The sequence below is a fragment of the Pagrus major genome, chromosome 15 (genome assembly GCF_040436345.1).
Source record: "Pagrus major chromosome 15, Pma_NU_1.0".
Classification (NCBI taxonomy): domain Eukaryota; kingdom Metazoa; phylum Chordata; class Actinopteri; order Spariformes; family Sparidae; genus Pagrus; species Pagrus major.
This window is the reverse complement of record NC_133229.1, coordinates 12669303-12686476: the sequence shown is the minus strand read 5'-3', so window position 1 is coordinate 12686476 and position 17174 is coordinate 12669303. Positions and strand designations below refer to the sequence as shown.

At 39.9% G+C, this 17174-nt stretch overlaps 2 protein-coding genes across 2 annotated transcripts; both read left to right on the top strand.

The window, feature by feature from the left end:
- The first annotated feature begins 2171 nt into the window (after window positions 1–2171).
- On the top strand, window positions 2172–11546 carry memo1 (mediator of cell motility 1). The gene is made up of 9 exons (XM_073481983.1): window positions 2172–2611; window positions 4093–4174; window positions 4258–4326; window positions 4478–4590; window positions 5102–5213; window positions 6603–6745; window positions 6890–6966; window positions 7582–7686; window positions 8436–11546. Exons 1-9 carry the CDS (start codon window positions 2551–2553, stop codon window positions 8565–8567), a joined length of 894 nt encoding a protein of 297 aa, XP_073338084.1. The 5' UTR covers window positions 2172–2550; the 3' UTR covers window positions 8568–11546.
- Window positions 11547–13640: 2094 nt separating this feature from the next.
- On the top strand, window positions 13641–16819 carry srd5a2b (steroid-5-alpha-reductase, alpha polypeptide 2b). Its single transcript, XM_073482500.1, has 5 exons — window positions 13641–13915; window positions 16006–16169; window positions 16299–16400; window positions 16490–16640; window positions 16753–16819. Exons 1-5 carry the CDS (start codon window positions 13641–13643, stop codon window positions 16817–16819), a joined length of 759 nt encoding a protein of 252 aa, XP_073338601.1.
- Window positions 16820–17174: the final 355 nt, after the last annotated feature.

Sequence of the window (17174 nt, the reverse complement as noted above, 5' to 3'; positions counted from 1 at the left end):
GAACTTAAATGATTGAATTAATGATAATATGTAGCAGGAGTACCATATGTAGAGGATCATTTTATTAGAAGTCAGAAGTCTCTGTCCACAGAGAGCAGCAGCAGCTCAGGTGGTTGAGTAAGAAGAAGAGAAAAATATATAAAAGTTAGTTACATGAACAATCTCTGAGCTGTGCAATACTCATTTGAATAAAAAAATGAATTATTGAATTAGTGATCATATATAGCATATACAGGAGTACCATATGTAGTAAATTATTTTTACTTCAAGATAGAAGCTCATACGTACCTTTTTCGTCCACTGTGGGGGAAGTAAGACAAAAATGGTTAGAAAGATTATCTTGGAATTATCGAATACTTGATATTTTATATTTGGTTTCTCCAATCACATATATTACTATCTGTTTACTTATATTAAAGCCTATTCTAAGTCATTTTCTTACAATTCAAAAGCTCATATTTACCTTTTTAGTCCATGAGATGTCAATGGCAGGAGCCAGTTGAAGATGTCCACTGTAAAATCATGTGTGGTAGTTTGCTGTCCAGGTTCTTCTAGGTGCACGAGCCCTTTTAAACTCTGCTCCACTGCCTGTCGACTGCCCTGCCAGACGCAAGAGCTACCTGGGGCATCACTGGCTCCGCCAGACGTGAAGGACGGCCCTCAGGATAAAAGAAAAAGGACGACCCAGCCACGTGCCAAAGTTGTGGGGGAATGAAAAAAAGCCTAGTGCAAGAGGCTCACAGGGGATGTTGACAGCCCTTCCAGATGCAAAGGCTACCTGGGGCTTTGCTTGCCAAGCCAGACGCAGAGGCCAGCCCTCAAGGTTCAAATATGTCAATCCATCGACTCTGCCATCATGAGGAAAAAGACACGGTCCCAGTGCAAGACGCTATCTGGGGTGTCCCCTACCCTGCCAAACACAAAGGTCCTGCTGGACGTGAAGGTCAGTCATCAGTGGCAAAACAGGTCACCGTAGCCATCCTGCCAGATTTTCTGGTGTGGTGAAGTTCTTCATTACTGTGTACTGGATTTCATGTTTGTCTGGCCATCTTTTATACAGTCAGTCTGAGTCGCTGTCATCAGACCACCACCTCTTAGCAGCAGCCTCCTCCTCCTCGCTCTCTTCCCTACATCTCCTTGTGGAGGAGCTGTGGCCAGAAGTTGAGGGAGATTAACGGGACTCAAAACTAAAACTGAACTCCTCACAACAATCTTCATTAGAGAGTGGCACAATGTCCTCAAGAGAATGAACAGCAGCTACATTAAGTTCAGGGATTTCATCCTCATCTTCCTCAGAGATGTCAGAGTCCCAGTCCCAGTCTGAGTACAAGTCCATCTTACCTGCAAAGTGGGTGATCCACCGTCTGACTCTGGTCAGCAGGTGCTCCACCACAGGGTTTTTTTCAGCAGTTTTGCTAGTTGTCCTCAGAGTTTCTCTCCAGCTCAGAGAATCAACAGTTTGTTTTCCAGTTGATCGAGTATCCAAGATTTCAACTTTCCAACAGACAGGTTCGCAGCAGGTCAACTTGTGTGAAGTCCAAGTGCAAATGAGAAATGAAGAAGGCCTGCAGCTCTTACGTCGCCTCGGTCAAACATCACGTTCTGTTTACATGACTTTTAATGATGCACATGGATGTTAGTGAGAGAGACATGTACTGTTATATACAGTAAATATGATACATTATTGGACTTGTGTGTGTGTGTGTACAGCAGGTGTTTCTATAGATAAGTGATAAGTATGATCTTTCATTGGCTCAACAGACAGAAACTCCTGTGTGCACACTATAATGGTGACACACAGAGCCAGGTCACTACAGTTCACAACATCTGGACCCAGAGCACACTTACAAGATTAGACCCAGAATAAACCATGTCAACCCACCAATATAATTAAGTAAGTTATGAGGTCCCCATGTATGATAATAAAGTATATATTTAGTTGACATCATGGTCCTGCTTCATCTTGTCACACTGTACCCGCTCACCTGACGGGCAATGCAATTTCATAATCAAACAATCATCTCAGGAACGGCTACGCCTCCTGGGTTTATTAACGAATCACTTCACGCTGGCTGATCAAGCGACCAATGAGAATGCTTTGACGTCACGGTGATAGCCCCTTCAGAAACGCCCCTTACCTGGCTCTACAGACAAACCAGTAATCCTTCGACTCGACTCTGACAGCTCTGTGCTTGTTACTTCCCGTCATACAGTTAAATACTGGCACATTAAAAAGATTTTGTATTTTGTGCCTTTCCTAATTTGCATGACATTGCAGTCGCCGGACTGTCTATCACACTGACGCGAGCTGCTCTCTCCGGCTAACTTATTAACCGGTAGCAACACAACGTCCAGCTGACGGAACACTGAGCTTGTTAGCCAGCTAGCTAGCCCAGCTGTCTCTCCAGTCGAGCTGCCCTTTGTCTTTACAAGCAAGACAGCTAGCAGGCGTTGTTACTTCTCTGAGCTAGCTGACACCGGCTTTTGCAAATTCACTTTTTTCGCCTGACAAGAGCTAAGCAAACCAAGATAGGCAGCTTGGGATCCAAAATGTCGAACCGAGTGGTGTGCAGAGAAGCAAGTCACGCCGGGAGCTGGTACTCTGCCTCGGGTAATTGTCAACAGAGCCCCCCGTCTGTGTTAGCACACTGTATGCTAGCTGGCTGTTGTTTTTTCCCCCTTATGTCTGTGTGTTTTATTGTATATGTTTGCTTTTCGTTTTCAAACCTTCGTTATAATGATATCAGAAACTGTCGAATTCACGCCTTGTCATAGCAGACGGTGACAGCTGACGTGAGTGTAACGCTGACGAGCATCCAGCTGATGAAAAGTCGGCTAAGCCTGAGCTAACATTTAGCTTTTATTCACCCCCCTCATCTCTGTTATCCCATTTGGTGCATGGTTGGTTCGAGCTTATTCAGCACTTCCACCTCGGCTGGTCGAGGGGAAATGTTTCAGAACAGACTGACATCTGCTTCTCAGCATTTTCTAACAAGATATCAGAGCTATCAGTTTAACAGTCGCTAACTTGGCCATTACAGCTGAACTTCCTGGCCTAGCTGCCATCTGGGGGCTAGACTAGACATTTGTCCTAAACAACCTGCCAGCAACTATTAATACATAAATCGCTAGTATTGTTGTGGTCGTGTTGTTCCCAAATCCTGACTTGCTGAATAACATAACGATACTCTCTGCCATGAAACAAAGGACTGGGCAGGGCAGAAAATTGAAGGTTCATGTTGCACCCCTTCCCCCATTACACCAGCTAACCGCTAGTTTGTTGTTATTAAACCCAGCAAGCCCGTCTGTCTGTCTGTCTGTCTGTCCCTTTTAAGCTGGCCCTACTGCATTGTTAGCAATAACCATTTCCGACAGAACATAACGTGTACATAATATTTATGTTGAATATTGCAGAGAATATGTCCATAAGCTGTATGTGAAGCTAACGTCAGTCTGTCCTGATTCCTTTGTTCGTTTTTTTTTACAAAATAAATGATACCTTTGTTTGTTTTTCCTGCAGAATTATTCATGTATGTCAGTAAGCTGTGTTTGATTGATGTTGACATAATGTCAGCACCTCTGGACAGATGTAAAGATAAAGACTGGTAGCATATTTGATCGTATTGTTAACACCAGTGGTTGGCTCTAGATTGACATAATGAGTACTTAACTGAAATCTTGTAAAATACTAGGAGCTGTAGTAGGTGTCACCAGGAATATAATATGGGGTGGTTATGTTGAATCTCATTCTAGTTTATCTCCATTTCGCACTTATACTAACTCATCATCTACAAGGATATATTAACCACTGTTGCCTTGGACTTGGACTTCAAACCTTCTTGGGGATCATGGCAGTGACATTGATATAAAAATATATTGTCCTTTGTGATCTTTGATGTGTTTTTCAAATCCAACCTAATATTTGTATTGATGATCAGACAGACAATTCACATTTTTACTGTTATTTGTTAGTGCTGACCTGCTGTGTCATTCTTAGTCATGTAAGGAAGCATAGATAGAGCAGTACGAGTCGGCAGCTTCCCCCTAATTCAGTGATCTGAGATAATTTTCTTCTGTATTCTACTCTTTCAGGATCCCAGCTGAACGCACAGCTAGACGACTGGCTGTCCAAAGCACAGTCCACGATCAGACCTGCTAGAGCCATCATAGCGCCGTAAGCACACGTCAACAATCAGAACATGTCAAAAGGTATCTGTGATGCAATGTCATTCTAATTTGACATGCTTTTGCTTGCAGGCATGCTGGCTATACCTACTGTGGTGCTTGTGCAGCACATGCCTACAAGCAGGTTGATCCCTCTGTTACGTAAGTCATTCAATATTCCATGTCTATTCAGAAAAATGCTTTGTCAGACTGTTTCTTATCTTCATTTCCCCCCACAGAGTGTACAGAGGTTAGTTTAGATCATAGCCTTTTGTGAACAGAGTGAGTGAGACGATGCTCTGTTGCTCTTCAGTCGTAGGGTGTTCATCCTGGGACCTTCACACCATGTGCCCCTCTCTCGCTGTGCCCTGTCACCTGCAGAAATCTATAGAACACCTCTCTATGACCTGAGAATCGACCAGAAGGGTATTAATTTATTGTCTTTTTCTGTGTGTGTGTTACAGGCTCGATCTAACATGTTAACAAATGCTAACTGGTTAATTATTTATGGTATTTAAGGGTTATCTGAGGGATTACTGTAGCAGTTATAGGGTTAACTGTAGAAAATAGTGCATTTTTCATGCTAAAAACCAAATGAGACAAACCCCCTTTTTCAGTCACTCTTGATCATTGCACTTAGAAAAGTTGTGAAAAGAGCGCAGAGCTATGTTTAACCTGTCTTCATAATGATAGTTATAGTCTGGCTGAGCAGAGCTCCAACATGCCGACCTTAAGCAGTCTTGGGAGGTGATACACTTTTAATCATCCTCCTGGGACCAGTTCCCTGACTCTTTAGATAAAGGCTTTCTCAATGATGAGGTTTTGTTCAGCTAGATTCCCAATATAAATGAGTGCGCAGCTTCAAAGGTGACCTAATCTGTAGACATGGACATGATAACATTCAGAAAATTAAGTGGATCTCACCTCTGTTTTACAGTTTATGCTGACCTCTGGAAAACTGGGTTGTTTGAGCGGATGAGTCTGCAGACAGATGAAGATGAGCACAGTATTGAAATGCACTTGCCTTACACTGCTAAAGCCATGGAGAGGTAATACACATAGGAGTGGCAATCATTGAACTTAAGAGTTGACACTGTACACTTTTAGAGGGAACGTCCTCACAGAATGGAGCTTTTTCTTAAATGTGCCCAGTGGAACAAATTAAAGTTATGTTTACATTCAGGCTGCTTCCAAATGTCCGGACTTCACCGCTCTTGCAGACTTGAGGACTTTGTGGACACATTCCCTGAAGGTCTGCAAGTGCTGAGGGCTGTCCAAACCCACAATCCATCCATTTGACAAGGGCCCTCAAGATGACTTTCTCCCATAATTCATTGCAATAAAGACGTGACATTGCAGTTTTTCCAATTGCTGAAGAACGAAACAAAGAAGCAAAACAACAATGACTTTATTAAAATGCTACTTGAGTCTTGTAGGCCAGAAATCTTATTCAGCCAAATCCTGATATCGAAATATGTAGAAATAAAGGCTGTAGAGGTAATCAAAGGTCTCTGTCATGCCCTTAGACTGGACATGATGACAGTAAACTTGTCACAGTATGTGCAGACTGAAGTCCACAAGTTCAGAGTTTGGACATTTGGAGTCACACTCAGTATTTTATTTGAGAGCAGTCTTCTCTCTGGTCGAAAATTAATTTCTGACTATCTTAAAACTTGATAGATCATTGTCAAACATTTGCTGGTTCCAGCTGTATCGTTTTGCTTTTGTGTCGGTCGACCATTGGTTGGACAAAAGAAGCTATTTGAAGAAGCCACTTTGGGTGCTGGGAAATAGTGATTATTTTGTACAATGTCTTGACATTTCATAGGTTAAATGATTAATCGTGGAAATAATCAGCAGATTAATCATTCATGAAAATAATGGTTAGTTTCAGCCCCACTGCTGCTAGAGGTGAAAAACTTCACTGGGAGCCAAAATCTTGACAAAACCAGAAGACAGTGTGAGAACTACTTAAGTTTTAATTCATTCTTTTCATTGCCTTTCTATACATTCTGTATACCAGAGTCACACTGGTGCAGGGACACATGGAACGTGTAATATGTATAATACAACCTTCTGTTAGGTTGGCAGGAGTCAAAGGCATTTTCTTGGTTCAGGAAAGCAGGGATCAGGTGGTAGGAAGTGAACCGAGCACGTTAGCTCAACACACATCGTCCATACAAGTTTAACCTAAACCCCTGCAGTAGAAACATTAGTAACGTACGTGTTGCCTACAGGCCAGGGTATAAAGGCGAAACTCACCAATGACAGCTTATTATTCAGTAGGCTGGAGGTTTCCCATTATTTTCAGTGACAGACGCACAATAAGAAATTAATTACTGCAGATTTTATTTCCATCGATGACCATTGTGCAGACTTATGATGATGAGATGCAGTAACTGCACCCAAGTTGTTAATTCAGTGTTGTGATGTTGCAGCCACAAAGACGAGTTTAGCATCGTCCCCGTGCTGGTGGGAGCCCTGAGTGAGTCGAAGGAACAGGAATATGGGAAGCTGCTCAGCAAGTACCTGGCGGACCCTTCCAACCTTTTCATTATCTCATCTGACTTCTGCCACTGGGGTAGGTACAGACAAATAAAATCAATGAAAATGACATTCTGCCATTAGGAGTAATGTTTGTAATGTGAGGATAATTTGAACTAAGCATCATTACTGTGCCATGATTGTGTGCAGCTTTGTACTGATGTACGTTTGTCTATTTAAGGTCAACGCTTCCGCTACACATACTACGATGAATCTCAAGGGGAGATCTACAGGTCTATTGAGCATCTTGATAAAATGGTAACTAAATATATTCACCAGATATATTTGATCACTTGTGGAATAAAATGTGTGAAGAAGAAGAAGAAGTTTTTAATGATCATCAGCCACATCACCAGCTGTTATAGAAATGAAGCACATATTAAATAGACATTCATGTCACAATGAGCCGGACCCATAATACGTATACGAATGATATTATGAGTACTTCAAGTGTTCTTAATGTGACTCTTTTATGTACTTACCAAAAATACACAATGCCTCAGGAAGTTAAAGTACAGCAGGGCAGAGAGGATATTGATATAGATTTTTCTTTTTTCCCTGTGACCATGTAGCTTGTTTTCTTGAACAGACAGCATTCAGGAGTTACTGCTATTTTAAGATCATAAGAAAATAGAATTAAACAAATATAATAAACAAAATAACGGAGCATACATCAAACTGTAGTAGAAGCAGTAAAAGTAATTGCCCTTTCGTACATATTATGGCATGGAAAAGCAAGTCAGAAACAGAAGTGTTAATGTCATTTCTCTATAAAAAAAACCCCAAAAAAACGGTCTCTAAAAAACAATAGTCTTTGTGAAGACACAAGGGCACATAAAAGTTTTCTGACCTTGTGTTTCTCTGCCTTTAAAGGGGATGGGCATTATAGAACAGCTGGATCCCATGTCTTTCACCAACTACTTGAAGAAGTACCGCAACACCATCTGTGGGCGCCACCCGATTGGAGTGCTGCTAAATGTAGGTACCACAGAAGAAGAGCGTCACCTGGGGCTGGATGTATAAATGATGTGTACGCACAAAAACCACACGTATGCCTTTTCCCACACTAACTGGCAATTTTATAAAGGAAGAATGTGCATACCTCCATACGACATTTATTAACTTAATTTTAAATTATTATGAGTGAATTTGATCATACATTTTTTTATTTTTGCTTCCCTGTTAATGATCTTTTAATTTGATCCTGTATGACGGTGCACTTACGAGCTCTATAGATTATTCATTGATCAAACTTCTGACATTTGATAATGACAAGTGAGATGTTACCACGATGATGGTTCACAGCTACATGTACAGACACTATAATAACCAGAGGTGTGCATAATGGTCATGTGTAGTGACAGCTGTTCTGGTGCTGTGGGAGAATCTAGCTCATGCGACACAATCAGTTCAGCAAACAAATGTTAAATCCATTTATGGATAATTGTAGAAGTGGAAACAAAGCTTGTGCACGTGTGCCATTTCCACAAAGATTGATATTTTGTGTGTACACACAGTTAAAGTGGTGAATCTACACAGCATTTTATGCATCTGGCCCCTGCTGGCATTTAACATTCTGTAGATATGCTGAATAAATAATTGAATAATTGTTGTATAATATACCTCCTGTCATGAGAATGGAACACTGTGTGTGTGTGTGTGTGTAAACACTCTTGGCATGCCGCATGGTGTGAATCAATGACTAAGTGGATGTTACTGTTTTGCAGGCTGTGGCTGAGCTGAGGAAGTCTGGTTTAGAAATGAACTTCTCTTTCCTGAACTACGCCCAGTCAAGTGAGTGCAGGAACTGGCAGGACAGCTCTGTGAGTTACGCTGCCGGGGCACTCATCGTTCATTGAGGTCGACTTTTGCGGGGCCCACTGCAGCGCCGTCACCCTGCCCTTACTATCTATCGCCATAACCTAGACACCCTCCCTCTCACCCCAACCCCCCCAGTTACGCCCACAATTTGCAGGAAGGACCTAGACACTCAAAGCCAATACAGTCTTCTCTCTCTGTCTCTCTCTTTCTCTTAGCTCTCCTCCACCTTTCTCCACCCTCTTCTCAGTTTGAAGTGCATCTCAGAGCTTTTGGTTAAAACATTTTGTTTGAAGTGCAGTTTTGAGATTATCTAGGAGAGACTGGTTCGAGGAGATAGGTGGGAAGAGCGCGTACTAGTTTGGCTTGGAGTAAGCTTATTTGGGTTTTTGCAAGGACTGTAGTTGTCCTCTTAGTCCCTTTTTTGTTTTTCCTGACAGACCAATGGATTTGAGTTGTAAAAATGCAATCGTTACATTTGGACTCTTGGCGATCTGTGCTCATGTAATTTGCCTCAGAAAAGGAATGATAATAAAACTAGATCTTAAAGGAGAATACTGAGATGTTGCCGGATGAAAATGAAATGAGTGTTTTGACTGACTACTTCAAGCTACATGCGACTTTGAGAACAGTGTCATAGGAAATTACTACCATTGCTCAACATATGTTGTAGTTGCTAACAAAGGGCTGCACCCAACAACGTTCACTAACCCTCTACTGTACAAAACCAAAAACTTTATTACTCTGAGTTTATTAAATATTATCTTTTATTCATATTTTATTCCTTTTATTTCTCCCTTTTGTTAGTATTTTTATTAGACGTGATGGTATTTACTCAAGTAGTGTGTAGAGTTGAACAAAAGCAGTGTTGACAGTTAAGCTCTAAAGCCATTGGCATGGTTCGCCCAGTAAATTAGTGTGTGCAACAACACTGCTCCCAGATACCATTTATATTCTTGTAGCATTATAGATGTTTTTTGCAAAGGCCAGCCTACCCCTACAGAGATGTAATCGAAGCTGGATATTGTCTAAATTACTCCAAACACTGAAACTTCTAGTCTTTGTTTACACTGCCACCTTGAATCTGTAGTCATTGAAATGTCTGTATAGGAGAGTCGAGCAAAGATTTTCTTTTTTGCGAGGCTATGGAAAACATCCTCTGTTACAAATTCAGTTCTGTAAGAGCAGCAACGCTTTTGTTTTGGCCTGAACAAAGCAGCGTCGTAGTAAAGACTTTGGTGTTGAGACGTTGATGGTGTTGTTAAATTGTAGGAACTCTGATTACATCTGTTTACTAGTTAGTGATTTACATTTTGATTTAAAGGGACAGTTCCCCCCAAAATCAAAAATAGATATTTTTCCTCTACCTGTTGTGCTATTTGTCCATCTAGAGATGACTTCCTTCTCTTGAATATAATGGAACTAGATGGTACTCAGCTTGTGGTGCTCAAAGTGCCATCATTCATTATCATCGTTTAATAATAGCCACTTCAAATCGAGAATATGTCTGATAAAAAGTTAAAATGCCACTGGCAGAGAGGCAGATGGAAAAATACAGAGAAACCGCACTAAATAGGTGAAATTATGGATACTACAGCAACAGACTCAAATGACTTTCCCCTTTTTTTGTCCGTTTCTCGTCTCGTGCAATTAGCTTAACAGTGCGGGACACGCCACAAAAACTAGGGCCACTGACGCTCGCCAACGACTGACTGTCGGCCTGATGTGTCAGAGCCCTTAGATAGCCAGCCTCTCATCCATGAGTAGGTGCATGCTTCCTTCTGTGTGGCAATACAGTTGGCAGGTGTAGTTCGGCAGAAAGAAAATAGTTCTTACATGAAACTGCTCAATGTGTTTTGGGCGTTTTGAGCACAGCAAGCCGAGTGCCACGTAGATGGATAAATAGCACCACAGGTTTTTGATTTTGGGGTAAATTGTCCCTTTAAGAATGTCAGTAGTTATTGGGAAGACTTAAGTCTTCATCCTTGTTTGAAGGATTAAGAATCTCCCCAGAAGAGTGACACATGTTGCTCTCTCCTGTATTGTATTGGATCTGATTCTGTAAAAAAAGATTATATTTGTGTGATGAAATGTTGAGCATGAGAATCGCAATTGTTAAGAAAAACAAAGATAGTGTTTTTAGTGTAATGTAGTCCTGCTGCCTGAAGTAGTCCGATTTCCATAGATTAACAAACATATCCCAAAGCTGAATGCAAAAACCTGATGATTCATAGCAGCAGTACAGATTTTCAGTGACAATATGATATTGGCAGCACGCAATGTCTGTCGTTTGATATTTGAATTTTACTGACAGGCTTTTCCTGCTGAAGTCAAGTGTTCCCACCTAAACGATGCAGTCCTCTAACATCCCTCTTGGCACCATAAGAGGTGTCGCACATAGCATTGAGCTACAATGTCTGGTTGAACCAACTGGGCACAGACTGACATTAATTTAAGGGAAACCAGTAAAGCATGACACACTGTGCTATTGTGCCTTTTATCACTGTTGCACATATATACATTTAAAGCGTAATCTCACTTTTAGTCTTATTTTAGAACGTGTTCTTTCCGTTTTTGTTATGTACCCTCTCCCTCTCCCTCGCCCAGTGCCCAACAGTGTCTCCAGCTCACCCAGCACTCCAGGAGTGTGTGTCCTGTCCCCCGACCTCATCTGTTGGTCTAAAATGGCACCAACTGTTATCTCCTTTCTCCAGCAGGGAGTGGTGTTCTGTTTTCTCCACCTCACCTCATTCCTGTAGAGAGACAAAGGCTGAACCTCAACACTGTTCATTTTTCTGTTTATGGATCTTTGTTTGTCTTTTAGAAATTGTTTTTGTATTCTTCTTTTCTTGCTTAGAAAATAGGAACTTTAACGTCACCTAAACCTAAAATATACTACTTAACTACTCCCTAAATGGAGTTATTTTTATCTCAGGTTCCACTGACAAAGCATCCCAAAAGGCTCTTCAGATAAGGCCATGGATTCATGTTACAAAACAAGTAAAATGTACTGAAAAGCATGTCTGCTCTGGTGTCTTGTTCTTCAGGTATTTACAATCACACTGAAAACTACTACTGACTTGGTATATGCATTTTATTTGTATGTATTCCTCCACAGTTTGAGTGGATTAGTTGCCTCATTTATTTTTTAGCACTGAACCAGATGAAGTGTAATGTGTTCGGTTGTAAACTGCAGTTTTTAACCCAGTTAACCAATGCTGTAAAAAACAACCAAAAGTCATACTTGAGTAAAATAATTGTACTAAAATGATTACTACAGTATTGTAAGTCACCCATACAAATAGTACTTGAGTTAAAGTCTTAAGTACATTTACGATCAGATACTTTAAGTATCAAAAGTCCAAGTAAAAGCAAATTAAATGTAAATGTATATTTTATTGTTTTCAAATTAAATGTAAATATAAACGTATATTTTATTATTTACAAATTAAATGTAAATATAAATGTCTTTTATCTTCTATGTTTATCTAGTGACGACATTAAGTAATGTCACCAGCAGAGGGAGCCAGGTGGTTGGAACAATGAAAACACGATCCTTCATTTCATGACTTAAAAAGATAATATCGTATATTATTTGTTTATACACCAGTTTATTAGGTACACTAAGCTAAAACTCATACAATCTTTCCACAGTCTTGTAATAAATCCTGCCCTCATGATTGCATTATTCAGGCAGTGGTTTGTGGTTTTACCTAAGCCCGTTCAAATAGATGATGATAATAGAAACACCAGTTTCTTTCATTGTCAGTATATGCAATACAATGCAACAGCAACATGAACTACATCGTCCAAAATGATCATAAAGTCTGATCAGTGCCTCTTAAGAACACTTAATATAATAACCATCATTAATAAATGGTAAATTAAACTTTAGTTAAGTTATTTCACTGTTAACAAACAATGAAATGATTAATAAACTTTTTATTAAGCAGTTGTTTCTTGTAAAGTTGACATTTATAAGTGATGGTTATTATAAAGTGTTGAACTGAACATTATAACCTTCATTAATTGCAGGACTATTCTCTTAGTTTTAGCAAGGCATACTTAATTAATGAATAAACTCACAACTGAGTGTACTTGTACACAAAACTACTATAGATGATGCAGATAAATGCTCTTATTTTGAGCATTTCTATTAAACACCTTTTTTTAATCTGACCACTGACGTCTAATTAAAAAAAGGTTAACTTCGTAAGGAAAAGTAGACTTCTTCTTGATTAATGAATTTGGATGCAGGGAAAACATGCTCAAGGCCACATAATGAGGCCAACCAAACATGTTGGTGACTTTTTAAATTAATGTATACGAAAGACAGAATCAGTTCAGTTTTCATATTATGTATACATAATATACACAGCTCAAGAAATACAGAATCTTCCAGTGACAAGAATCAGATTATTACAGACACTAGCTTACCAGGCATGATTCAGTTGCTGTGTAGTGTTGCCAGTAAGGCAAGTCAGGGCTCAGATCAGGAAGAACAGGTTATAGTTCTGATGATCTACTGTAGCACTTTTGGCCGAGGTATGATACTGCCTCTTTCTTCCTTTTCCTATGAAGACTGAAATCAGTAGGCTGAAAGGTTAAGATCATATTTATTTCACTACTGTACTCTGATTATTCTTTAAAAGTACACTGGATGGTACATTTGAAACCACAAACAGGGGAATTTAAAAAGTCTTGACAGAATGGACAGGCAGAGGATGTTTTATAAACAAGGGACCCCGGTTGACTTCAGACTGACACAAATGTCTATATAGCAACTGACTTCATGGTGATTGTAATATTACACGCAATTCTGTTCACTGCTATTGTAGTTCTTGGAAATCCAGCAGTTTAATATCAGCGTGTATATTAGGTGCAAAGGATAACCACAACCTAACCCCAGCAATGTTTGTGCCCACACTGAAAAAGGGGGGCACTCTCATATTTCAGCAGGCTGACACACACACCTCTCTCACTCTCTCTTTGCTTTGGAAGGAGTCAGAGAGGCTGTTTACATCTATTTAACTTCATACAAATGCTTACCATTAGTTTTGTAAACGGTAAAGATTGCTGCAACACTCACCGACCCTGAGGCGCAGGCGTTCGACATGCACTGCTATGGGGACTTGGTCAGCTATCTCAGCTGTGGGATGATCGTGACAGCACTTGGGCACTTGGTCCATCACAGGAAGACACAGCCCTCCTATGGCCGCCATATGGGACCCTCTCCTCCGGCACGGATGGTCCCAGCCAGAGTAGCCTGGTTCTTGCAGGAGATGCCGGCTCTCCTGATCCCTGTATTTTTACTGCTGACCTCGCACAAAGCCTCCAGTATGGGGACGTACCTGCTGCTTGGGACCTTTTGCATGCACTACTTCCAAAGGTAAAAGCAGTGACTGAAACCTGGTTTTGGCAAGTATGAAAATGTGATCAGTTTCTTTGGAGTTGTGTGTTGGAAAGTACAAACCCCGACTCATACAAAATACAAGCAACTATACAAGATTTGCCTATTAATAGGATAGATATTTCACATTATATTTAGTTTGGTGAGGTTTAGACTTTTTTCTCATATTTACTATTTAATATTTTCTTATACCTGAAGTATTATATCTTACACTTATATTATATTATATTCTTATATTGACTTCTTTTGTTGTATTTACCATACATTTACTCAGCCTGTTTATGCAGAGTATGAGCATCAAAAGTATACTTATACACTGTATGGATACTCTAAATCAATGTATTCATAATGGATCTAGTTGCATTCTTTATAGCAGAACATTTTCTTTCCATATTGGTTTATTATTACATTTACCCAGCAGTAAAACTTTTTTAATGTACAGTACTGTTGACTGGTTCTGATGGATCTCCAGAATCTAAAGCAAGTGTTGCACTTTATTTTAGAGTACACTTATACGATCTAATAAGCCCTACTTTGTATATAAATAATATGGTCTTTATTAGACACTGTTATACCCTAAGTAAACTAATAAGACGTAACAAGCCGAATTTTATATCAAATTGGACAAAACATGATATGCTATTAGACAGTAACAAACAGTCTCTTGTAGCCTGGATGTTCTCCAGAGTCCTGTGGGGTTTCTTGGTAGGCTACTAAAAGCCTATATAGCCACATGCATCCTTGTTGGCGCCTTACTAGACTTTCTAAGAGGTTAAATAGCGACACATTACAAGATGTAACTGTACTGCAAAATACTAGTTTTCTGCCTACAACTAGGAAATAAAGAGCTAGTTCTGTTCTTTGTCTGAACATGATGGATATGGCACTACTTCTGTCAAATTACAGTGTGTGGTGTGGTGTTATTAGTTGGTAGTAAGGTTAAAAAAACATCTAATCAATTAATATAATTATAGTTAACAACTTGTTTGTTAACTGTCTAATAAAGACCATATTTTGTGTAGTTTTTGTCTAATTTGACAAAAAGTACGGCTTATTATTCCTATAGTGTGCTCTAAAACAAAGTGTGACCCCAATTCAGGCACTGCTTAAGAGACCCAGGCCATGGTCCAATGAAGCCCTGCTCCAAGTACTGCTGTGAGCCTCACACTAGGCATCACTATCAGCTTAAAAGTTTGTCCTAATTCCTTCAACGCTTTTCCCTCTCTTGGAGACAAAGATTAGCGAGTCCTAGATGAGGGGATAAAAAGGATCAGGTCCAGAGACGTTTCTGTCTTTAGATCAAAATGATCAACAGAGTTTTATTTACTAAGCTCAAAACAACGGCCAGAAACTAAATACTTACATGAGTAAATTATAAATTAGATATCATGTGTGCTGAGACACGTGTGAGCAAACTGCCAGTGTCACAAAGTGGAGATGCCTTTTGTGTCACAGACATGTTCAGGCTGTTTCTGACTTGAACATGTTGTCTGCTTGGGATCAGCAGGACAGCCATCCTCTCCTGTGCTACAGTTCCTCAAACTTGAGCAAGTATAAGACGCTAGTGTCTCAGTTCATATTAGTTCTCCTTTTTGTGGCTTTTTGTTGCTGGGGAAGAGGCCAGAGGTCAAGCGGGCTCCTGTTCTCTTGACCTCTGGCCTGACAAAAACAATGATTGCAACCTATAACTTTTGTACTTTCTGACAGAAAACAGCAAACACGTGGTGTTATTATTATTTTTTTAAGAATCATTTTGCTATTTTCAATATATTCAGCTACTTTATATGTGAAAGCAGGAGCCACATTACACATTTTCAGATGAAGACACTGAAAAAGGAGCTTTGGAAAAGAAATCCCCTGCTGCTACAATCTGAAGGCTAAAACACTGAGAGGAATGCTTTGGTAACCACCCATGAAGAATGAGGCTTAATGGCACCTTTTTTGCCTGGACTTAAATGTGAAAGCATTTATAAAACATGCTATTTACATGTACCAGCATGGATTAAATGCACTATTGACCCCCTTTCTCATTGCACCTGCTGCATCTGCTATTTCTTCACAAACCACAGGACATTTGTCTATTCACTACTGACCAGAGGAAAGCCTTTCCCACTGGCTGTGATGGTGGCTGCAGGTTTCTTCTGCTGTCTGAATGGTTTCCTGCAGGGACATTACCTGCTGCACTGTGCCCAGTTTGATGATGAATGGTCAGCTGACTATCGCTATAAAACTGGTGGGAACAGTGTTTATTCTTTGCTTTAAAAACTTTCATTTTTTAAAATATAAAAAGCCTAATGAATTGTATAATGTTATATCTGAATCACAGATTGTGAACATTTCAAATGATTGACTATTTCTCTAGGTTTGCTTCTGTTTTATATCGGAATGGCCATCAATATACACAGTGACTATATTCTACGTAATTTGAGGAAACCAGGGGAAGTTGTTTACAAGATTCCTACAGGTAAGAAAAGGAGATTGCACTTAAATAACCTCTTATTCACTCTGCTTGTTGTCCACTGTCCACTCCACTGTCTTCTTAATCGCCCACAGGAGGTCTGTTTGAATATGTGTCTGGTGCCAACTACTTAGGAGAGATAGTGGAGTGGTTCGGCTATGCTGTAGCCACCTGGTCCCTTCCAGCGCTCTCGTTTGCTTTGTTTAGCCTGTGTTTTATTGGACCAAGAGCTTATTACCATCACAGGTGCCCAAGACATTAATGAAAAGCAAACCAGCTCTGACACAGAACATGAATTTACCCACATTACCATATGCCTTTTATGAATGACAGTTGTTATCTTCTGCTCCTGTTTCAGTTTTTACCGAGAAAAGTTCAAGGACTATCCGAAGTTACGAAAGGCTTTGATTCCATTCATCTTCTGAAAGGAAAAGCTCCTGGCTGTCATCTTGTGAGGGCGGACAATGATTGAACCGACAAGAGAAGACAAGCACAGGAATCTGCATTCCTGTTGTTGTATTTTTAAACAGAAATAACCCTCATGTCACTCACAAGAATGTGTTTGATTTTGCCTGCAGTCATTACTATATTGTGCTGTACAAAACCGTTTAACTGATTATTTGTTATTTTAAGTCTTTTTATACAAACTGCTGTGGAAGAAACTTGCAAAAGGCACCGATAAACTCATAGGAAATAAATAGGAAAAAACATATTTCTTCTGATAAGAAATACAAGTTTATATGTAACAAATAACACTGAATGTTACCAAACACAAACCAC

Bases quoted from the DNA above. Each gene is read 5' to 3' on its own strand.
- memo1 (XM_073481983.1), top strand. From the start codon at position 2,551: ATGTCGAACCGAGTGGTGTGCAGAGAAGCAAGTCACGCCGGGAGCTGG. The intron at 4,591-5,101 runs GTATTAATTTAT...TCTGTTTTACAG, and splicing joins CCTGAGAATCGACCAGAAGG to TTTATGCTGACCTCTGGAAA. The intron at 6,746-6,889 runs GTAGGTACAGAC...TGTCTATTTAAG, and splicing joins ATCTGACTTCTGCCACTGGG to GTCAACGCTTCCGCTACACA.
- srd5a2b (XM_073482500.1), top strand. From the start codon at position 13,641: ATGCACTGCTATGGGGACTTGGTCAGCTATCTCAGCTGTGGGATGATC. The intron at 13,916-16,005 runs GTAAAAGCAGTG...CACAAACCACAG, and splicing joins TGCATGCACTACTTCCAAAG to GACATTTGTCTATTCACTAC. The intron at 16,401-16,489 runs GTAAGAAAAGGA...AATCGCCCACAG, and splicing joins TGTTTACAAGATTCCTACAG to GAGGTCTGTTTGAATATGTG.